This window comes from Lutjanus erythropterus, chromosome 14 (genome assembly GCF_056507025.1).
Source record: "Lutjanus erythropterus isolate fLutEry1 chromosome 14, fLutEry1.hap2, whole genome shotgun sequence".
In the NCBI taxonomy this organism is placed as follows: Eukaryota; Metazoa; Chordata; class Actinopteri; order Lutjaniformes; family Lutjanidae; genus Lutjanus; species Lutjanus erythropterus.
This window is the reverse complement of record NC_139330.1, coordinates 14,240,117-14,264,929: the sequence shown is the minus strand read 5'-3', so window position 1 is coordinate 14,264,929 and position 24,813 is coordinate 14,240,117. Positions and strand designations below refer to the sequence as shown.

At 39.9% G+C, this 24,813-nt stretch overlaps 1 protein-coding gene across 1 annotated transcript in view; it reads left to right on the top strand.

The window, feature by feature from the left end:
• hs3st1l1 (heparan sulfate (glucosamine) 3-O-sulfotransferase 1-like1) overlaps positions 1–23,841 on the top strand; it is a 29,343-nt gene extending 5,502 nt beyond the window's left edge. The window contains exon 2 of the mRNA XM_084735747.1: positions 22,278–23,841. Coding sequence (XP_084591873.1) covers positions 22,466–23,407 — 942 coding nt within the window. The 5' untranslated portion in view covers positions 22,278–22,465 and the 3' untranslated portion in view covers positions 23,408–23,841. The remainder of the gene's footprint in view (positions 1–22,277) is intronic.
• Positions 23,842–24,813: the final 972 nt, after the last annotated feature.

Genomic DNA, 24,813 nt, shown 5'->3' with positions numbered 1-24,813 from the left:
GCCGTACCTCAGGGGTTGATATCCACCATGTGCACCAGCAGCATGGTATTAAAAAGAAGCATCGAAGCTGTCAGTGCCAAACACATGGGAGCTGCGTCTTCGTCATCAAAAGCCTCTGAGTTTGAACTCAGCCTTAGGAAAGCCTTATTAAAGACGCACAGTATCTGATAACAGAATCAGACAACAGCCTTTTTCCTTCTTAATTTACTGCCATTCTGAAATAAATGGACGGGGTAAGAGCAGGTGAAAGAGGAGCCAGCGGAGGGCGGTGACACCTTCGAGTAAACAGATTTCACGGGCCACTTTTTCATCAAGAGGTTCAAGAAAGCCTGACGCTGCCATCATCACCAAGTGTTATGAAGTAGATTCATCATTCTCCTTGATGACGAGCTGAGTTATTTATTCATTACCTTTGTTCTGGGTCTCAGATGAGTAGGCACATGTCAGCCGCATCCCTCATTACTGCTGATTGTGTGTCATACATCCTTATTATTTTTTTTATATCACAGCCATGTCTTGTCATTTTTTGTCAGATTAATGGTATCTGTCGCTTCGGAGAGATCATGACCCCGCCGTGTGGCGTGAGATCTGTTTTGATTCAGATGCCTCTGCTCTGCCATATGTATCCAGTTATTTTGTGTGGGTGTGTGCAGTTTTGTGAGGCTGAGGAGAGGATAGTGATGTGAGATTTCCCCTGCTTTCTGTTTGTGAAATATGTTTCTCATCTGTCTGGTAGCCCGAGAGCAGAATATTTAAGTAACATTTTAATGAAATGATTTCACCGGAAGAAGGCCGTTTCCCATTAATGTGGAGATTTTAAGATTATCAGGGATGAGGAGGGACCTCATTTTAAGGCAGCTCTGTGGATGTTTTCTGTATTGAAAAGGAGTCAGATCAACTGCTGGCTCCTCATTAAAAAAAGATCAAGTGTTTGTCAGTCATTTGCAGGACTGTCTTAATTCAGCTTCACTTTTCGAGGTAGCTGAGGCCATTTTTCTCTTTTGTCTGCATTCCCTTTTCTTTACACATCACTGGTGGTGATTTTAAAGGAGCAGATGAATACTCATGAGAATGAAATGTCAAGCATTGGTCGGTCCTCCTGGCTCGCGCTCTTGCCACCACCAGAAGCAGCATTTGACATTTGTTCTAAAGGCGAAGATCTTGGTTTGCCTAAATATGAAATTTGATCTTTAGAGACATTGATTTAGGTTTATTGTGGGAAGGTCAGACACCTAACAAAGGCAGTGCAGACAATCTGTGCTTTGATTTCTAAGTTAAACCCAGATGAGATGAAAGTAAAACCCTCACAGTGTCCTTCAGATCAAAACCTTTAGCGCTTGTTGAGCTTTCAAGTGATTGCTGAAGTAGAAAACCGATTAACAAAAGGTCTAACAGGTCCTCTACAGGTAGATATACTGTTAACAGTATTTAACGAAGACTATCACACACACACGGATAAAAACTAGGCACAAAGTAATCTCCACAGACAGCTATCTGACCAGTGTTAATGATGTCCCAGTCATGCTTACTGACGAAGGCTTTAGCAGCCATCTCTTGAGGCTGTGTGAGGAGCTGTCCACGGTGCTGAATGAAACTGTTCATCTTGGTTTCTGGAAGGGAGAATGCCCAGACGAGCACCTTCCCATCTCAAAGGGGAATACTGCTTATCTGAAACTTGAAATTGAACTTTGAAATATGTTATTCCTCTGCCTTCGATTTCCTCCTTTTTGGCTTAAAGGCACAGATCTGGCACCAAAGTGTTACTGAACTACAGAATGTATGTTAAAAGTGTGATCTAAAAATATTCAGTGTTAAAACGGAAATCAAAAGCAAGGATTTGATACCATGCAATGCTTGTGTTTTTTTATATATATTTTTTTAATGATTGGTAGCCTTATATCTAGGTACCCACATTTTACATAAACATGGTTGCTTCCACTTCCAAAGAGAATATTGTTGCTCATCACTCCTTCTCCACACCCAGGCGTCACCATACTGCAGAGAACCAAAAGGTCACAGAACAACGACCACTTGTCCCGTTTTAGTATTTATTTTGCTTTTTCATGAGGTAATTCAGCAGATATCCAGAATTACACCAGGAGTGAACAGAAACACCATCCTACCTCTGTAAAAGTTCACCCTGTCTTCAGTGAGCCACATTTGCTATTCCAGTCTGGGTGTAAATAGCATCTGCCTTAAATTAAAAAGTGATTCTTTTTTTTTTCTATGTCATTTAGATATGAGGAGGAGCAAAATATTTGAAACAATATAGTGTGAAAAAAAAGTCAGTTATTCATTTGGCTGATCGACTGAAAATTTATCAGCAACTATTTTGATAATTAATTGATTTTTTTTTCTTTTGGACAAAACAACAGCAACAAACAATCTGAAGGCCTCATTTTGGGGTTTGGGGAAAAGCTTTCTTTTTACACATTATTTATAGAGCAAATGATTAATGGATTAATGTAGAAGAAAATGACAGATGAATCAATAATATAAAATAAGTGGTAGCTGCTTACAGCCCTAATATTATGCAAAGTACATCTAAAATACTCTCATGAACACCGTACAGCCTTTGTGAAACTTGACAATGGGTCAGAGAGCTGTACACGAAACTCTTATTTTCAATGTAATATAGTACAGTGCAAGAGCAGAGCAAAAAAATTAGACAATTCACAATATAATATGGGACGACAGGATTATTATTATTTATTTATTTATTTATTTTACAGTTTTTTGACTGAATGCTTATCTCAGAAAACAATAGGTAGTAATTGACCATATAAATATAGTCATTCATTGCAGCTCTATAATAATTATCAACAACAGTCAACAATTAACTACAACTTAAAGCTTTGTGTAGGATTGCATTACAGCAGTACAGTGACTTTTCTGGTTAGTTTTTACCTCTGTGCCATATTTGTTATGGTTTTGGTAATCTGTTCTATATTGGTTACTGAAGTGTTTGTGACAGCGTGTAGTTTTATTATCTGGGGATATAAAGACGTAATCAGGATGGATCTGTTAATGCAGCCATAATTTGAAGCTCTCGCAGATATCAGAGACATTCAGATGAGTTTCCTTTTGATTTACGTATCCATGTCTTTTCGGATTTGTTTATTTTTTTCCCTTTCAGTTAATAACATATTTGTTTACTCATTCTAATCTTGTAATTATATCATTTGTTGTTTCCACTGATCTACAGTATGTGTGTAGCAGATGTTCAGCATGTTTATCATTAAGTGTTTATTGTTTGACCAGTTAATAATTATGAGCAGCGATAATTTGGTTATAAGAGGATAATGATGAATATTTTCATATTTGCTCTTAGTCTTTTTTTAATCATTGAGGCAAACAAGCCAAAAAAAGCCACGTTATCTCACAAATGAGATTTAAGCAAATGACAGTAAATAACACACAGCCTAAAATGATTTGGAAATGGTTTGTATTTTTAAAAGCTTGTTTTTTTTCTCTCTGTTATTGGAGTAAAAGAAGATGATTCATTTGCACTGTATTTAGTTCAAATCTGTGTTCCAGTATCCATTTATCACTGTAAATTAACCCACTTACTCTTCATTTCAGTGTCAGGTATGTATTTCATGGCATGCATGCAAAACATAAGATCAATATATGTGTGTGTCCATATTGCATTATTGGAAATGCTTTTGCTTCTGGGGCTTTGCTACATATTTGCTCATATTTGAGTGCAGCATATGGAGTAGATAAAAAGATTTGTCCAAATTTGTGTTCTGCAGTATTTATCATATAGTGCATATCCACACCACGTTTTTGCAGGAATTTGGAAACGGTAATACTGAGTTTTGGGCGGATAGTTTTTACATTATATCCTTCCATTTGATAAGATCTTTTTGTGAGTTCGAGGAGTGAGTGTCTGATAAGAACTGTCCCAGTTAAAAGGATAATTCGGGGTGAGCTCGGGCCAATAAACATCACAGATTTTGGCCCTCACCTTCAGTATGAGTTTTCATCACACAGCTTCCTCTTTACATCATATCCCCTTAATAAACTGCAATAGGATTACAAGGTGTAGGCTGTGATCTGCTGCAGAGGTCTGGAGCACAGTAGGGATTAGGTAAGGCATTTGATGTCAGCTTCCAAGGTTTCAAAGAATAACATACCATCCTCATTTCATCACTACATGTAAAAGGACTGAGAGGGTGGTTTTTCTGGCCATTGTCCGCGATAGCACCGAAAGTGAGCTCAGGTTTTCTGGTTTATAGCTTTGAATGGAAGTGGGAGTAAGAGGTCGGATATTCTCATATGACAGATATGTATGGCTGAAACGATTAGTCAATTAGTGAGATCGACAGAAATTAATCAGCAATTTTAATATTAGTTGATTAGTTGTTTAACCGCACAATATGTATGTTCTTCTGTTAGTGGTCTATTTCACTTTAAAACAATAACAAAAGACGTAGTTTTAAAATAGTGTCGGACATTTTCTTCATTATTAAACCACAAGGATGAGGTAATGTATTAAAGTTTTATTCATGTTAACATTTAGCTACATTCGTCATCTTCCCTCCTCACTGTCTGATGTGTCTGACGCATCCCATGGTTTCCTAGAAGTTATAGTAACTAACGGCTTCTGGGAAATATCAATACAGTATTGTGATATTTTGTGATACTGCATCGATTATCACTGAGCTGTGATACCATGCACACAAAGATTTGTTGCAGTGATTTATTTTGTGTTTTGTTTAAATCCTGATCGCTAGATAACAGTGTTGTTATCTACCCTCACTGTTCTGATTGCATGAAAAACTAACTTTTTAAACTCAAATTTTATGCACCTGGTGGTGTGTTCTTCATACTATGACAGCTTTCATAAAATTTAAAAAATAACTTTATTAAATCCCTTTACTTACAGTATTACAATATATAACAATGTATTGAATCATAACCCCAGTATCATGATACGTGCCATATCAGATTCTTGTAAATACAGTGTTTAATTTAGCTTTAATTAATTTTCAAATTAAAATTCCAAAACTTGACTGAACTTACCATCTTAAATTTCAGATTAATCAAAAATAGCTGTTTTTGACAAGTCCAGAACCCTAAACTACTATAAAACCTTTGACTTAATTGAAATATAAGTGTATTTGAAAACTGTATGCTATAAAACTGTACATATGATCGACTCCACCAGTTCCAGACCCAGTTCCTGAGGTTCAGGGTGCAACAGGTGACATAAGTTTGTGTGAGTGCATTGGGTTTTTTTTTGCAAGAAATCACCTGTTCTTCCTACTTTGCTCTTTAAATTACTGTTATTCTGTAAGGTATGCTTGTTTTTTTTAAATGAGTATAATCACTAGAGCAGTACTCTGAATTGTATTTGTATAGTCATACACTTATGATTTTTTTGGAGCAACACATGCAGTTGCATTGGGTTGTGATTTAATGCAAGGAGCACGACACATGGGAAAACTCATTGCCCAGCAAATTAAACCATTATCTCCCCGGTTGGAGTTAAATATGGAGAAATGACTCATTTAATGTCTGATTACTCCCTAATACAGCCATCTAAACAATGGCAACCTCTCATTCCCACAAGTAAATTCAGCTTCTTTGCAAGATAAGGGTGGCAATTGCTTGTCAGGGTCACAATGAAGTTTTATTAAAAGATGCACGCTATGAACGCAAAAGAATTCATCTGTTCGGATTCATTATGAGATGGCTCTCTGGTCTGAAGATTCGTCTTCATTATCCAGCCAAGCACCAGGAAGATAACACTGCCTCATTTGCTTTCCGAGCCTCAATTTTCCCTGAACGATAATGCAGCATCTCTTTTGTGTGGCTGTGGTAAAGACAAGCAAGCCATTTTCAATATGCACGCAGGATTACAAAGGTTAATCATCAATTTAAAGCTAATCTTTGTTAAATACCAATAGAAGCATGGTGTGTGCTCGAGACAGATATAATCAGGCAAACCCCAAAACAATCCTCCATCTAAATGAAGTGAAAGATGGTTAATCTAGGCTTTACAGCAGGGGTTGATGAACGAGAGGAGGGGGAAGGATTGCATCACACTTCTCAACTAATGTTCCATTGTTCCACTGTTTGCTAAATTTAGTTGTGCAATCTTCTGGGCTAACCATTTAGGTTGAGAAAGTCCCCCAAAAAAAGCACATGCATTTTCTCAGCGAGGTAAGCGTATTCGGTTCCGACCTGCTTGAGCTTTGAGAAGTCTGCAGCAGAAAATGTAACTCATACGTATCTACCCTTGCCTCATTGTTGCTATGGAGTTGAGATAATTATGGAGTTTTAAAATTATGCAATCAAGGACAAGATCCCTCTCCCCCCCTGTCTGGGAAAATGAGTAATTAATTTTCTTCTTTTTTCTCAGTTAATATGCAGGCGACTGGGAGCACAAGATCCTAGTCATTATCAGGTCTGGTCTGGTGAAACATGTCTGCCAAGTTGGCTAATTAAAATGAGAGCGAGTACCCTTCCATCCCACCCTGTTCATATTTGTCAAAGGTGGCACTTCATGATACCGGAACAAGACACACATTTCTTTTAAGTTGTCCAGCTTTTTATTTGGAACATTTTGTCATTAAAGAATAGTTTGGGTTATGGGTTGTACGAGGTACTTGTATGAGGTAATAGTAAGTGTATTACCTACAGTAGGTGGCATGTTCAAGCCCCCGTGAGGGGCACCAGCACAAAAGCTAAGCCATGAACTCTTTTGAATGGGAAAACCTAATGAAAACCTATTTTAGCTGCTTAAAAAAGGGCCACCTCAAATCAATGCCAGTTTAAGTGTCCTCTATATTTAGAATATTTTCAGCACAGCCAAATGGTGCTTTCTCTAAATCAACCACATTCATAGGCAATTTTTTTATTTTAGCATGCAGAAGGCAGGAGTTGCTGGTGTTAGTTAGTTAGTATTTTTGTGTGACCTTGGTGAATCCAAAGATTCCCTTTTAACACCAAAGTCACACAGTAACACAAACAAACTAACAGATCAAGGCAGCAGTGAACCAGCAACTCCTGTGTTCTGCAAGGTAAAATTGCTGATTTGCCTGTGGACTTTGATTGGTTTGAAGACACAAAAATACCTTTTGTTGCAGACCCTGTCCACCACAGCACATTGCTTAGCCTCTCTGCTAACTGAGAGGCCTACCGAACACCATCTACTGTTTATTGATAAGTAGCTCATACAGTCCCTCTTCAGATAATCTGAACTATAACTTAAAAGTTAAAAAGTTTGGTTCTGTTAGTTTTAAAAGTATAGGATATAAGAGTAAAGTTTTACATTATTTTTGTCAGACTAGTTGTCCAATAAGATAAGCTCAGGACAAAACATTGCATTTCCTATTAACCTAAGCCCTTTAAGTCTCTTGGGCAGGAATATACAATAATGGGAAATAGAATCAGCTCACCTTAATGGCCGAGGCAGTAATTCCATTGACAAGGTAGACTCCTTTAATAAAGATAAGCCCCCAAGAAAATCAATAACCTGAACTAATTTCGAAAGGACTCAGGGTTGTCTAGACAAACACAGCATTCACACCGAACCAAAGAGGCCTCACAAAGCTGTTTTAAAAGGCCTTTTTCATTGATATTGCTTTGAAAGAAACCAAGGATGTTCTCATCCTTGCTACAAGAAACAGTAACAAAGCAGGCCAACAAGCAATCCTGCAGATGCCCTTTCTGTGATTCTTTTTATTCCCCCATTAGGCCCTTGATGCTGGGTCCACAAACTTCTCTAATTAAGAATTCGTCTTCAGCAAATTCACCCATAAAATGGCCCTCGCTGCAGAACGTGGGGTGATAAAAGGAGTTATTGGGCCTGCGACCTCCTTTGCCTCTTATCTCCCATAAACACTTCAGTTGGTTTTACAGGGCCATGGAGGCGGCAGAACGAGCAATAAGCCAAAGGGGAATAGTGGGGGACTGATGACTTATTCATGAAGAACGGCCCAACAAGACGACACAGATGAAATTGACAGTGAGAAGTCCTCATACTATAAGTTGTTATGTAGTTCTGATAAGACTTGTCTTGCGCTTGAAGTTGATTAATCTTTGGCCTGGGCTTCATTTCAGTATGCACCACAGTGATGTTTTAAAGGATAAAATACAGAGCGCTCGTGCTCTCTTTTTGGAGAAGTATAAAATTATACTGCATACTCATTAGCTTTACCAGGGCTCTAACATTAGCTTGTGGGTTTACTATCACACCAGCAGAGACAAAGCTCTGCTCCGCTATGAAAGTCACCCTGCTGAAATGACATGATGTTTTATTCCCTCTATCTTCTTAACCTGATTCTGTCACATACTCAGAACGGCACATGCACGGATATTGTCATTAAGCCACAGACAGGTCCTTTCAGCTATTTAAATGAGCCTGAATTCTTCACATGCACCTCACCTAACTGCTCTGTTTTCCTTTTCGTGTGAATTAAAGTCAGTAAAAGCCGGGAGTGTTTTTTAACCACACCTCATCTCAGTTTGTGCATGCTCTGGTGATTTAAACTGATGGCAAATCCCACCTCGCTATGCAGGCTGAACACAAGAAGTGTACGGTAGGATTGCATTCAAACCGCTGCCAGTGTTATGTTCACCAGAAAGAACAAGAGGAGAAAGTATAAAGTAACAGAGAGTGCCAATACTTGTGGTTAGCCTTCCTTGAAAATATCTGTAAACAGAGCCTCCTCGCTGGTAGTGGAAGCTCGGCTTGGAAGCAGATGTAAAAGCCCAGCTGGCACAAGAGTTTTCATTTCCTCTCAGGCAGAGAGTAAATTTTGCACTGAGGTAAGGCCGACTAGCTGCCCAGTGCTACACAGGCAACGGTGGAGCAGAAGGCAAATGCTGTAAACAATGTAATGATAGAGCGTACGACAGCCGCGTGGAGCTATGATGGTTTACATCCACCCCATCTCTGCCCAGTCAGACCTCTGAAGCACTCTCTGCCAGAGAGCCAGAAACTAGGCACGAGGAAATGGAGCTGGAGATTGTTATTATAGATAAACACTTCCCGTACGATCTAGTTTGCTCTGCAAGTAGGAAATTACAAAGATGTTGCTCAAAGTTGAGCACAGAGGCAACTGATGTTATTTGCCTCCAAGGTGCCACTGTGCACAGTCACAAACTGTACTCAGCATCTCAGCAAATGATGCTGCGCACATGATGGTCATTTTGAGAATGCATTTATATATTTGGAGACCTAAAACTTTTACTGATTTGTCAATTGACAGAAAATTAGGTGGAAACTAATTTTGGCAGCCATTATATTTTCATTTAACCGTTTTCAGTTGTTTGATTAAGCAAAATGTTGTGCTCAAATGTGAAGATTTACTTTTGTGTGGAACTTTAGTTTGAACTGAATATCTGTTGTTTGGATATTTTAGGATGTTACCTTGGGCTCTCAGAACTTTTCACAATTTCTGACATCAAATATTTCACAGACTAATTGATTAATAAAGTAATTGTTATTTACAGTTCTATATATTTGTTAAGTTATATTCTAAAAGGCTATTTTTAATTCAAAATTAAACTTTGTCTGAATCATGATTATTTTTCCAGCTGTATGATTTATTCATGCCATGTTTTAGGGCTAAAGAGTTTATCGAAATTTTAACAGAGTCGCTATATGGCATACTGCAATTTTCAAATTGTAAGAGGCATAATATTTGTTAAAGGTGAAATATGTGTCAAAATACCATTTTAAATGAAATATTGTCATTCTACAGAGATGTTCTGGCCTACACATCATATTCTGTAAAATTAAGACAACATCTTTCTTTGCTACAGTGCCCCACAAAATGCAGAAAATATCACAAATCATATTGCCATTACAATATCAGTCAAAATAGTCTCAATAAGATACTTCTTTAATCGTATGGCCCTACTGACTTTTTAAGGATAGGTTTGCAATTTAACGTCTGTCTAGAAACAATTAGTCAGGTGCCCAAATGAACATGAAACGTGTTTTGCTTGCTGTAATCGTTCTTCCTTTTCATGCTGGACATGAGGAGATTCTCTCTTAATGTGATTCAAGTGTAAGTGATGGGGTACTAAAGCCACAGTCCTCATTAGAGCTCTATTTTGGTCCTGTATGAGTCTTTTATTGTAAAATTTCTTTGCTCTGTTTCCCTGGAAGACTTTGGAAGATATCCACATGATTAGTCTAGCTTAGACTGCTGAGGCATCATATTAACTACAGATAAACATGCAAAATTAGGACTGTGGACTTTGTCCCCCATCACTTATATTGAAAGCACATTAGGAAGGGATCTCTTAATGGCCAGTATGAACAGGAGGAATGATTTAAAAAACTGTGGACCTGTGCTTAATGAAATCTTGTGAATAGCAGAGTCTGATATAAAACCAGAATTCATTAAAAGAATGACTTAGCATGGCTCAAACTTCTGCACTGATAAATGACTAAGCCGCCTCAACCCACACAGTCCGATCCCTCTGATCATGTTACAATCAATGACCAGCATGTGAAGCGACAACTTGAATTACTTATGCAGATGAGGTAGCTCAATACTGCGAAAGTTCCAGTTCAAGGTCACTCGCTGTGGACTAAATGACGCTCCAGAGATGTGTTGCTGCTGTCAGTGTCAGTCTGATTCTCTTTCCATTTCTGATCTGCATATCTCACAGTTACGCTTGACTGATTTGTCATTCACACGTACTGCACAAACAAATGAAGCTAATCCTGGCTGCGCGCTCATGTCACAGTCGAGTCATGTACACCGGGGGTCAGTTAGCTGACTTTCTCCAACTTGATCACACTTTTTTTGATTGTCTGCAAGAAACTATAGACAACGTGCTTTGTTACAGCTTCCCCTCATGGATCCCATCTTCTGCTCGCTGTGTATCTGGCCTCATAGTGTGCTCCCTCTTGTTTGTTTACTGTATGTGTGCTGGTGATATCCCGCTGTGGCAGCAGGGAGCACCATAACCAGCACTGACACATCTAACTGTGTAATGCTTCGACCTCTGATGCGAGCAAACACGGGACACCCCTGTGGGAAACGGCTTTAAGTTGAATGCATTATTATCAGCTCACTAACTGCAGACTGGTGTTGAATCACTTCAGCGTTTGGCAGCCAACAGCACATCACAGAAGGTCCAAATAGTAAACCTCGAGTTCTGCTGCGCTGAATACATATTTGTGATGGCGAGAAAACACTGGCAGATCTGTGGTGTGCGCCTACCAATAGGATGCTGCTGTGCCAGAGAGAGAAGGTTTTCCAAGTTCTGTAGAGCTGCACACACACCAGCTGTAGTTTTAGGAAATAAACATGAGATATCTAAGTTGACCTCCTGGAAGAAAATACCAAGCCCCTAGTGTACACATACCTTAGTTAATATGTATTGTGTGCTTTGCCTGGGAGTACAGCTCGCACAGTGCATAACTCAAGACTCGGCTGAGGTGAGATTGCACTCGATGTATTACTTAATGCTGTTTATGAGCGGTAAGATTGATGCTGTTTAATAAACAACACTACAAGATCGTAAAATTCACCAAACATTGTGCATTTTTCTGCACTTAACTCATCAGAGTGGTGATATCTTTGTCAGTACCCAGCAGGCCTTCCCATAGTTTTCCCATTAAACTATTCATCAGATATACCTCATCAAAGATTAAGAGTATCCTCACAGTTCATTACAAGATGCCCTGCTTTTTATTTGATGAAGTAATTCATCCATAATGTATGTGTATATTGCAGTTTGCAGGATGCCTGCGAGACTGGAGAACAGCTTTCCAAAGGCTTAGACCCAAGAAGAGAGGGTTGGTACATTTGTTTTGATTAAGTCTGCATTTCAGAGCGTTCCCACTGCGATGAACTGTATAGCAATTACTTAACATGGTGGAGATCAGACTCATTGTAAGAACTAGGAAAGGCTTGATGGGAAGAGCATGATACGAATTACAGTGGTATTAAATTGGTGGAACAGAATTAGCTTTATCTTGGTGTTGGTGATGAGGCGATTGCAGCGGGGGGATCTGGATGCTGTGGGAAGCATAGGTGCTTTATCAGAAGTGGCAGGCTGAATGAGGATCATCAGGCCATTCTCTGATTGAATTCTTTCCCATAGTCTGTTGTTGTTTCGGAACGACCACGGAACACTTCCCTGAGTGAGTCAGCGTCCCTGGGATTGGTTGCCTCCACTCATCCAAGGGTGATGAGCAAGTCAGCCCATTTTATCTGCGAAAATGCCTCCTGGGAATCCAGACAATGTCAGTTGATGCTTGAAATAAATCTCAGAGCATTGACAAATGTCGAAGCTAAACCGGAGGAAGTCTGGGTCAGGGTATGCAGCGGGGCAACAGAGATTGCTACAGCGATCTTGTGTCAGCTGAGCGATGGTGTCTTTAGGCTGGGTAAACGGAGGTGTAATGCTATGGGAAAATGACCATTTGTGGTTTTGTTTGACCCCTGTCATTTCTGCCAAAATCAGGAAAACCAAGCATATTTCCATCCTTAACATCATGTACAAAACTGTGAGGTGTTGTTTGTTGATACATATTTTAATGCAGATTTTGCCAATGTATCATAAACATACATTTGTTTACGAGGAACAGGCCCTCATGAAGTTGGGCGGCTCATGTTCTGCTTGTTCGCAGATGGCAGTGGGCAGAGGGATTGGTAATTGGAAGGCACTGCATTGCACACTGAACCACTCTGCAGGGAAAAAAGAGCTGCAATGATCGCCATACTGTGAAGATGTAACTTAATGTACAGAAGATCACAGTTAAAACACTGTAATTAGTGCCTGGGGCCACATGTGTCTGGGTGTACAGCAAATGACAGATTCCCTCCTCTTGAAGTCCGTAATGAATGCCTCTGCCGACATGTGGGTGTGGATTAGGTCATTGTCTTACTCATGCAGTCCCGAAATAGCTAAATATTGCTTACCATCAGAGCTGCTGTGCAATTTCCTCTCAAAACAAGGAAACGTTGTCTCTTCATCCTCAGTGTCACTGTGCGAAATGCTGCTGAGGTGTCAGAGAGAAACATCTATATCAATATTAGATAACACATGACCTAATTATGGCACAGATCTTTTGTCAGACTTCTCAGACTCAAGGTCAAAAGTCTATTCCAGATTTCCATCATTTGTCCAGTTTCTAATAAATCCTATCATTGCTACAATTGATTTGGCCAAAACGGATGTAATATCATTTAAAGCCATTGTAAACTCAAATCCACAATAGTCTAACCGTATAATTTAGGGTCTCATGTACACAATAGTAAGCATCTAAAAAGTTTCAGAGGTAAATTTTAACCCAGATTCGAAATATTGTTATTTAAATATTTGTTCACTTTCCTTATACTAACATTGGCATGGTTATGCTTGGACATTTAAAATGATGAAACAACCGGTTTCATGATAAACCACAATAAAATTCCCCACAATGAATATTACCATTTCAAATTTTAATTATCATGATAAGATCACAGTAAATACTGTCCAGCATCAACCAAAGCCCAGTCTCCCAGGTCAGTCAACAACAGGGAGCTGAAGCCGTCATCTTCAGACTCCTTTGACACAAACAGTAATTTTAACTAGCAGTAATGGTTCAAAATGAAAGTTTGCTTGCATACCTGCCAGCAGTCCAAAAATCCTAAGACAGATGTAGTTGAACATGACAAGATTAAAGCTCTGAGTTGTGTGCAATATATAAACAAAATGGGGAAATATTCTCACGTCGATTTTTCTTATTAAACTGATACAACTGATCACCTTCTGAATTCAAGTTTCTTTCTCTTGTACCAAACTAAAATGTGCTTTAATGGCCTCGTTAACACCGTAAAAAATTCATTCATTTAAACTCTACAGACACAGTCTCAGGCTCTACAGGCTGGTTTCCTCTCACTCATCCTCCAGCTCAGTGGGTGTGTACTGTGCTGCTGAATGCATCGCAGAGCAGCGCCTGTCACTTGTGCAGACCATTAAATTGGTAAAATAAAATGACAAAAATCATCATCATCAAAAAAATAGGCGATGGACTCCACCACCACCAATGTATTCATTCAATCCCAACTGGCAACTGTAGAAAGATCATCCATCCAATGAGTGACCACGTAACTTTTTTAAGTAACACACATTGAGAGAGTGTGTGACGGTACATATTCAGAAGAGCTCAAATGTTCTTCAGCCACTGACAAGAAACAAGCCAATAAAACTAACTAGCTAGTGTTGGCTAATGTGAAACAGAAACAGAAACAAAACAGAAAAAAGGGTTTTTATGAACATTTATTTTTACTCAGAATTTTGTGAATGCTTACTGAGACTCAACTTTGATAATATACATGTATTTTTACTATTTTAAGTCAAACAGTAGTATGAGGGGATGGTGGGGGGGCAACTGGGGATCATTGATTGGCCAAGGTGTGTTGCAGACTGGGACTCAAGGTGAGGGCACATCTTTGTTCCTGTACTCAGAAAAAAGGATGAGTGTGCAATGCACTCTGTCTTCTTGAATCTAAGAAAGATATGAACCAGAGATTACTTAGATAATGGTTTTACAACATGATGATATTATAATTAAAATAGAAAGTTCTGAAAGTTCTAAAATGATATGAAATTAGTTTGAGATACGTATCCACCAGGTGGCCCCAGAGGAGAGTATTACTGTGATTCGTTTGTTTCCTGTTTCAGCAAAAATGGGACAATGTGACCTTCATGAAGGACAGATTTGCTGCAAGGCTGTTGTATCAGCCTGCATCAGTTTTATTTAGGTGTACCTAATAAACTGGCAAGTGAGTGTATTTTATTACTTATAGGAATAAGTAAGAAATCACACTCACTTGCCAACCTTGGATTTTGCCAATTGTATGGGTGAGACAGTTCTCTTATAGTTGGTGGGCAATTATTTTAATTGTAAAGTTGACAAGGATAGATCTTAATTATTGCACCAGTTTGGGGAAAGGAGAGTAAGACATGCAAACCATTGCAGTAGCAACAGATAAGAGCCTTTAGCTAGGGAACAGATGATCTTGGGAGCTTCCACTCTTATTTGCGGGGTCTACTGAAGCCTCCACAGGTCAGTTAGGGGTTAAATGCCTTGCCAACAGGCAACTAAGTCAAGGGCACCTTTGATGTAGGTTCCCCGGTGAGGGGAAAACATTACTCATTCTTCAGCTGCATTTTCCTGACCAGACTGGAGGTTGAAGGTGGCGACTCTCTGTTCTCAAGCTACCACAGCCTCCAACCCATACACTCACCAGTGAGTGGATGTAATATACCAGTGATGTGCATAGGTGCAGCCATGTCTCCGAGAAATTATGTTGAAATACAACTAATTTGCAACAGCAAATATGTTTTCAGGGAAACCATATGTCAACTGAATTACATTTTCTATCGACGTAACCAGGAAATATTTTAATTGACATACCTGCCAAGTCATGTTAGTATCAGTGAAATATTACTGACAATGTAATTAATTTGTTTTCAACCAAAATAAGCAGTCTTAATAGGCAATACACTATCCAGAAGGACTATAGCATTATGCAAAAGTCAGCAATTATTTGAAATATGTGTTTTTTTTTAATTAACATTGGTAACACTTTATAGTAAGGTTTTGTGAATTATCATGAACTAATCATATGTGACTTAATTCATGAAATATCTAATGATCTGATATCAGTTCACTGATATATACTGGCCTGATACGGGTTTATCACAGATATATTGTATCAGCATATATTTTTTACCAACATGCACTGGTATGAAAACTTCTTTTACAGATCATATAATGCAGAAAACAATGTTTGATGTGTTATGGATTTAGCACAGTGAGGAACATTTATGAGAACAAGAGGAGCTCCCTCGCTGTAGTAAATAAGGAGAAGCCGTGCTCCTTGTTTTATAACCTGACTGACACCATTACATAACAGTACAGATGTTTGTTTTGCTAATCTTATTTTTATTTATTCTCACTGGGATTTATTCTTTATCTTCACTGTGTTAATTTCTACAACTGGTTGAGAATGTGTATGTTAAATTATTTAACATATTGACACAGTTGTGTCAGTGCAAAATCGGTGTGCAATCCACATAGAAAAGGTTTGTTTTTATTACAGCTGAAAATTTCACTACATCAGCCACCATTTTGATAATCAGTGAATTTTCCCCTCTAAAACTAGTATCAGTATCAAAAATCCCATATTGGTTGGGCTCTAATTCAAAAGTCAGGAGTGACTTGAGACATTAGATTTTATTTAATAAGTTTAACCAAAATCCCAATCTTTCCCCACCTTCAACCAAAGTGCTTTTGCGGCAGCAGTGTACAAGTGAACCCTGAACTCTGATGTCACAGTCCTGCACTTTGAACACCCGCCATCCACCTTCAAAATAGTTAGATAGATGTACTGTTTCATTCACTGAAAGAAACATTGTCTCTGAACTAGGGCTGTACCAATATTAGATTTTCACCACATGATTATACACTGGAATTGTAACTATACAAAAGCATACAAGAAGTGGCATTACACTTAATCAGGGGTTAGTAGGGTGGTAAACCAAGTAAACTCAGTTTATGATTATTTTCACAATATTGTCATGTGTGTTACTGTTAACATGATATCAACATTTCATTTTTATTGTCACAGTTATCAAAAATACCGATAATATGGCAACACCCCTACATCCCACATAATCCAGGCAGGAATTATGTGTCACCTCAACAAAATTATGAAAACAAGTTCGTAATAGACAAAAATAAAGTCTTGGAGTCAGTTAATGGATGCATTCTACTCACCTTTTATTTCTTCACATCATGGTCAAGCTGGTTTTGTGGGAGGATTGAAATGCTCAGCGGTGCTCAAGGAGTTGCTTTATAATCTCTTTCATGCTGATGCAAGAGCATTTTCTTTGTGTTTTGGATGCTTAACACATGGCTGGATTTGACAGGGTTTCTTCTGGAGTGTATATTATATTCCCCAGAAATTAAACATGTGAATAGGATTGTATAACTGTGTTGGGCTCTCAAAGTAGAAACGTGAGGAAGACGGGAAGAAAAGATCATCTCTGTCCTTTGTGAGTAGCTCAGATCTTATGTTGTTGTAACAGAAATTAATAAATTGAGCCAGGAATCCTGCTGTGAACCAAAACGCATCCATAATTTAAAACCCGTCCTGTATGTGGGAGTACAGTCTCAGAGTTACAGTTGGATGTGTGTGGGTGTGAAATATATTGTACTGCTTTTTGAGGGCCTGTTGGAGAGAATGGCTTAGAGAAAGAAGAAGGAGCAAAGGGGAAAGTGCAGAAGAAAATAGCATGAAGGTGAGCATGTTTCTGTGTCCCAAGTGATAGTTTTTTTGGAGGGGGAAGGGTCACTGCATCTTACAAGAGATCATCTCACAATGTTGTGGGCCAGTGAAATAGAGAAACAGGAGGTGGGAAAAGGCAAAGAAAAAAAAACAGGAGATAAGGAGGTTTGTCTCTGCACTCAGTTCTATTTCAGATTACCACACGCTGAAAATAAAACCCTCCAAATTCTGTTGCAGCTGCACGGGTGTATTCACGTGTGTAGAAGCATAAAAGATGAATGTAACAATGATGAATACGTTTAACTTCCTCACTTGAAATCAATCATTTTAATAGCACAAAAGCTACCCTTTGTAATCAAGCTTTATTGCAGTAATAATTATTTTGTACTAATGTCTCTAATGAGCGGCCATTAAAAAAAACAAAGCTGCCCTGTTCAGTACCTGTTGCCCGCCGCGGTTAATGGCAGGGGGCCCTGCTGAATATGAATGAGGGTTTGTTCCGTGGATGTATAGAAGCTGTTTGGGTTAATTAGTGAGAACCTGGTTTCATGTGGCATTGAGAACCTGTGGAGCCCTCCTCTTAGCCTGGTGGGATTTAATGAATAGTGCGGATCCGTTGGCTGTGATGTCTGCTCAGGCGGTCGGCAGCACTTTTGCTCCGTTGCCAGACAAGTTTCAAAGCTGAGATAATGGTCGGCAAGTGCAGCTCTCATGTGTGGGGGCTCTGCATCATGGGTTCAAGTGGGAATGCGGTATAGTTTGATTCAGTTGCATAAGTGATCACGGCTTTGTCTGTGGTGAGTTCAATTTTCATTCCCATTTATTCGTATTCAGGGTCACAGAGAGGCTGGAGCACAGCCAGGGTGACATCTTGAGCATATCACAGAGCAAATTCACATACAAGCTAATTCACTGAAATTGCTGTCAAACTGGAATTCAGCCACTGATTTAATGTATGATACGAGCAAGACCTCTTTGCCTGTCCCTTCCTGTCGCAAACAGATCCACCCATATTCCCAAACTGATTCAACTTTATATGCAAAATAAGAAACTATAATTCAGCATTAATTGTTATTAGGGGAATGATTTAACATTTTTTCTGTATACCTCACTGGAATAATTTTTATTTAGAGATGCACTGAGCCATATTTTTACAGTTCCAATCTGATATGTATCTGCTAATACTGGTACCAGCACTTTTTTCATGATTATTACTAGTTTTACTATAACTATTATTATTGTTATTGGTATTATACGTAAGATTGCATGAGGCTGAATCTAAACTTCAGAGTTTTCACCATCTGAAAAGCTTTAGTGTTCATATTGAGCCAAACCCAGCGAGAAAACCACCTCCGTACATGTTGAATGTTGCTTAGTGTTCATGTAGATTCATGCTCCAAAGCCTTGGACTTGTGTAATGGTGTCCTCCGACCATTGTGGGGTGCTGTAAGGTTGTGGCTTGTGGCGTTCACAGGTGCTGCAGATAATGCTTAGAGACGGCCCTCGTTTCCCATGATGCATTGCTATGAATTTAAGTTTGCTATTTTATGTTCCAAAAGACAATAGTTCGATTTTTTTTAGTTTTTGTAATGTGTGTGATTTATGTTGGTTATTATAATTTTTGTCTGTTTTTTTAAATGTTATTTACTAATACTAAATTGATGTGAAAAGCGCTAATTATATCTCAGTTAGTGTCACATAGAATAGTATTTACCATGAGAAAACATGCAGAGTTGTGGAATTTAGATCAGAACATGGATTTGAAAAGTGAATTATGCCAATATCCAGCCTCGATACCGATATTGGTTCAGATAGCTCATGAGCAACATAACATGAGGCCAGAGATTGCTGTGGCACTAACAACTCAGTGACTGTAACTCGGCAGCTCTCATCTGTTGTAAATGAAAGAATGCAAGTGATTGCAGAGATGTTTTATTGACACTAACAAAGATACCTATCTGCTTCATAAAGTCTCAGCATCATACAGGTCCAACGTATCAGTGCAGCTCACTGGAATGAGACCTCTTTATATATTAGAATAATAACCTCTATTACTCGTTTCAAACAGGCATATAAACACACTTGCAACCACAGATTTAACCCACAATGTCTGCCCACTTTATTTAAGCCTTCTCCTCTCTGAATGTCCTGTTGCTGTTTTTTGTTGACTGCCTTTGTTTTGTGATTTGTGTTTGTCTTTTATGTTTTGCAGAACAGAAACCTGCTGTAAACCAGTTTTAACTGAGTCAGATCTATTTAATTGCTTTTATCTTTTCCTGTATAATAATAAATGAAATGCAAATGAAAAACAAAATAATAATAAAAATTAAAACCTGGATTTCACCCCAGCTAAATTTCATCTTGCCAACACTTTTCTGGCTGCACCTTCATGCTCACACCTGTGGAGGATTATGATGGGGAACCTGTCCCTGAAGGAAATGTACAGAAGCAAAACATGTAAACAAAAGCAAGCAAAGTGACCAGAGCAAAGATTTGGATGTGACGCAGCAGTGCTCACACTGAGCAACTACACACAGATGTTACATCCTACTCCCGAGTCTCAGTGAGGCCACAGTTCTTCCCTGCCAACCTGTGTTGTATAACCTACCACAGGCCCCGCGGTGTTCAGTGGAAATAGTCTTGGTTAAGGGGTCTGCCAGATAGTGTGGCTTCCATGTGCTGAATGAAAAGCTGGAAAGATATGCATCAAGTGCTGAATAAAGCAATAAGGCCCAGTGGAATGTGAAACAATGGCTCCTTCCAGGTGGTGGTGTGCTGTGAGAGGAGTGGGGGGAATTGGATGAGACAGAAAGCTCGTCTGGCTGCCTGGCTGTTAGCATTGGACTTGGCAGCTCTCTGCCAGGGAAACGCTGACAGGCAGGCGCGCCTGTCACACCACATAAGTGCCTCCTTGCACAACCCCGGGCCCTGTAGGGCAGGTCGACTCTCCTGCGTTCAGCTCACAGGGCCGGTCCCACACTCAAGCCACAGATCGTAGTGTGAAGCGGGAGCATGTGTCATAGCCTTTATACGGTTGAAAGACTCCGAAAGGTCAGAGTAGGGCCACTGGTGGTATCGCAGAAAGGTGTGATGCACATTGGCTATTAAACTTCTCACGTACCTCGCTTAATTAGCGGGACAACTCCTGCGATTAAATTGTACTCAAGGTGGAGTATTTCTGCAAGCAGAGACATAATTAATAATAACAGTTGGTCACTAAAAGCAACTCAAGTACAAGTTATTTTTGCACATTTCTCACAAATCACTGCTCCTCAGGTATGACAGTTTCAAAACAAAGATGTTAAAATGACTCAATGACTATATCACAATTACTGTTTGTTTATAATGGTAGATGAATAGTTTATAATGGTCAGGCATTGCCCAATGCTTCTAATATTAGCATGGGTTTAATGCAGAGAATGACTGTATAATCGCACTCTGTATGATTGTACACTCATAATAAAGCTGACCTTTATCATCTATTATTATTTAACAGTTACCTTGCTCTTTTACCGAACAAATACTGTGAGGATTTAGTAAGATGGCAGCGCCTCAGGAAGATATTACGTCAGCCTTGTTTAGGAAGCAGAACAGATCAAATATATGTTTCTATTTCTGAAATTTATCAAATAAATTGTACAGAAAACAATGCTTAGAACAAACACAGCTGAAAAGTGCAGCCCGCCCGCTGCTATAAAAGCCATGGATATCAAATTTATTTAAGATGCAGCTACAGTAAATTCCATCCACGGCGTGTGATGCAGTAATTCAGCATCTCACTGGTGGGAAAGATTTCCTCCAGCATGCCAAAATACAATCAAAATGTGTTGAGGTGACTTCTATAGAAGAAGAACAGTTTTGTAAATGCAGTGAAATTATCTATAAGGGAGTAATACGTTCTCAACACTTAATCCGTGTACTGTTTGCATCCAGAATAGAGCTCTGTTTCGTGTGTGTGTCTGGCAGTGTGTTCCCAGGCAGGGAATATCTTCGTTTGTTTAGATTACCTTACCGTGACCTTTGCTGTTGGAGCTGGATGTTTGCATAGCCTGGCCCTGTTGTTTTGACTAGCACAGTGTAAGCAACAACTCTCACAGCTTGTTTTCCTCATGAAGGTATCTGAAGACTTTTTTTTTTGTTTTTTAAATTAATTCCATGACATTTAGAAAAAAAAATGCTCTGCTATTTCAGCTCAGGGCTTCTCACTACAGAGCAGGGGAACATTTCTAACATATGTTATTTCTTGGTTAAGTGAAGGCAAACCATTTGACAAGTGCCTATCGAAGGGGAAAAAAAACAAGGCAAATATTAAAATATTCAACAGCCCTAGAAATAAAAGATAAAAAGTTAAAAAGACGAGACAGCAAATTTTCCCATGGTTTTCAGGGGCTCTTCAGCAATATTATAAGTCTAATTTAATGCCCTAAATCCTTCTCCTTGTGTTTGCTGAATTTCATTGCCCTAGTATCGATCTGTCTTGCCATGTATAGGAAATCAAAGTCACCTAGAAGTGGGAACTCATCTGATTTCCTGCAACAAATTTGTCTTTATAAGTCTCCAAACGCCTTGATTCTGATGCTCCGGGGGGGCTGGGGATGTTAAGTGTATTGATTCTAGCGTGGATTTTGACCTGGTGAAAGAAGACAAAGCACTCTGGCCTTGTCTTCTGGCCTTCAGCTACACTTGCATATCTCAGACACATTTTCTAACGAGCTGTCTGGCTAAATGTTTTTCAGCCGGAGAAATTACAGTATGAATTGAAAGTGACTTTATAGAGTTAGAGGAGAAAGCAGATGGGAAGAGGGAGGATGAAAAGAGACTCAAAGAAAGATGAATTGAGATTATCCTTTTGAGATGATACACTTATAACAGACATGGATTGTATTTATGACTGGATTGCTTTTTCAGGAGAATGAGGAAAGAGCCGTTTCAGGATAATACAGATATTCATTCTGCTTTATAGGCCTGAAATCTGAAAGCCCTTTCTTCTTTTTTTGTCTTTGTTCTTCTCTACAGATGTGCTGTGGACTGCCGAGGATTTCTCCTTCTCCTCCTCCAGGTCACATTCAGTGGCAGACAAAGACTGCACTTCCCACTGCCCTTGTTACCACTGAGCTCAGATTGACAGAGCTTGTCCACGGCTAAACCACTCTGCTTTTCTTGCTTCTCTCTCTTGGCCAGTCTCCACTCTTTAGCCCATCACCATGGCTTGTTTTCTGGCATCTGCCTTTCTTCTGGTTCTCCAGACATATGCTGCCCCGCCTGAGCTTGTCCAGGCAGGATTTGACATAACGCTGGACCCCATGGACCTCGATTCAGGACTACCAGCCAATGTCTCTGGAGATGTACCCTCATCTCCACCCCCAGGGACTAGCAAAAGAGCCCCACACAGTATCATCATCGGGGTACGCAAAGGGGGCACAAGAGCACTGCTGGAGATGCTAGACATACACCCTGAGGTTGCTGCTGCTGCCACCGAGGTGCACTTCTTTGACTGGGATGAGAACTATGCCAAGGGCTTTGAGTGGTACCGTGAGCTGATGCCCTACTCTTACCCACACCAGATCACAGTGGAGAAAACTCCAGGTTACTTTACATCAGCCCTTGCACCAGAACGCATCTGTGCCATGAACTCGTCCATAAAGCTGCTACTGATCTTGCGAGACCCGGCTGAGCGGGTCATTTCCGACTACACCCAGGTGTACTTCAACCGGCTGGAGAACCACAAGCCAGTGCAAGCCATTGAGAACCTGCTAGTGCGCAATGGAGCCCTGAACATCCGGTACAAGGCCATTCAGAGGAGCCTGTACGACATCCACATGCGCAACTGGCTGCGCCACTTCCCCCTGGAACAGATACACATCGTAGATGGGGATGCTCTCATCCGCGACCCCTTGCCGGAGCTTCAGAAGGTGGAGCGCTTCCTCAACTTGCCCCCAAGGATAGTTTCCTCCAACTTCTACTTCAACCAGACCAAGGGGTTTTACTGTATCCGAAGCGATGGTCGAGAGCGCTGTCTGCATGAGTCTAAGGGACGTCCTCACCCAGCTGTCAACAGCACCGTCCTCCAGCAGCTGCGCTCCTACCTACAGGAACACAACCGAACCTTCTTCAGGCTGGTGAAGCGCACCTTCGACTGGCAATAAGAAACCCAGAACCCACAAATTAGACTCAAGGGAGCCACTACCTTGTCTGTGATGAGGATAAAAGGGGGGGGCATAAAGCACTTTACAGAACTGACATTTAAAAACCCCGTTGAATAGCCTCTTAATAACTACTGTTGTGATCTCTGGTTCCAGCAGAGCAGTTCTATACTCACATGATAGGGCAAAAAAAAATATGAAAACCTGTAACTAGAGGCGTAAGATTAAATGGAAGAAACTCCAAGCTTAATAAGTCATTCTCTTTGTGCTGGAAGCGTTTAAGTGATCAAATTGCGGCAAAAACAAGTTTGTGAAACCGATGAACTTTTTTTCCTCTCTCTTGTTTGATATTCTTGTTCTTGATAATAAATTGTTCTGCTTTCAAATGTACCAGAAATGTGCCATGTTTCTATCTCTCCCCATTTGATTCTGGCCATCAAAAGCCCTCTCACCTGTGTTATTTAGGGAGTGTAGTAAGGTAGGCAGAGGCATTAGAATAAGCCTTTGATTTGCTGTGGTGGAAGGTAGACATTAATGCAAGGAAATGGGTACCCTGGAGCAGCGCTTTAGTAGTACAGGAATCACTAATGGCTTTGGACATTGAAGGTAGCCTGTGCCTGCAGCTAAATCAGTCAAATCTCCATAGTCAGCAAGCTCAAATCCAGGGAGCTGCTGTTGCAGTTTGTTGCTGCTCTGTTCAACAATTTGCCCAGGTGTTAAATGTAGTCATTAAATCATATGCCTAACAGTGCTGTAAAACATTTACAAACGTTACTGTATCTGTGAAAATTTTCTTTCTACGTGATATCTCTTTCCTGAATCGTTCTTGGCATGCAGTTTTCCCAGAAACATTTTGTCGTCCTGCACACAACAGATAGACATGGGTCATGTTTCTTTTATTGATTAGGCTTTAAACAGCAGCCAAAGCTACAGCTCCACTGGGATCTGATATTCATGTGATCTCCCTGCTCTGTCTGCTGGAATAAGCACTATAACTCTCCTGAGGCATGTAGTCATTGATGCTACATTGGATACATATCCAGAACAGAAGATCGGAGGGGGGCATATAGCTGTGGGGTATACAGAAATATGCTGAATATTTATATGAATATAGTAGTTCATGACTGATTATGGGTTTTAAATTATAATTGGAGAGTGTACACAAGTTCTGCTTGATGACAAAGGCAGTGCTTAGGCCCCTAAAACTCATCCTGCTCAGGGACTTTTCTCCCTTCTACTCACCAGGGGGCACTTGGACTCCAGAGTAATTCACAAGGGAACAGTGTGAGGAAAGTGCTCTTTCTAGGATCCCCTCTGTTGGTGCACACACAGGTGAAGGGCCTGTGACAGTTCCCTCCTGACCCTGGCCGATGCCTGTCTGCTCTGGTATGTATCATCCAGCCGCTCAT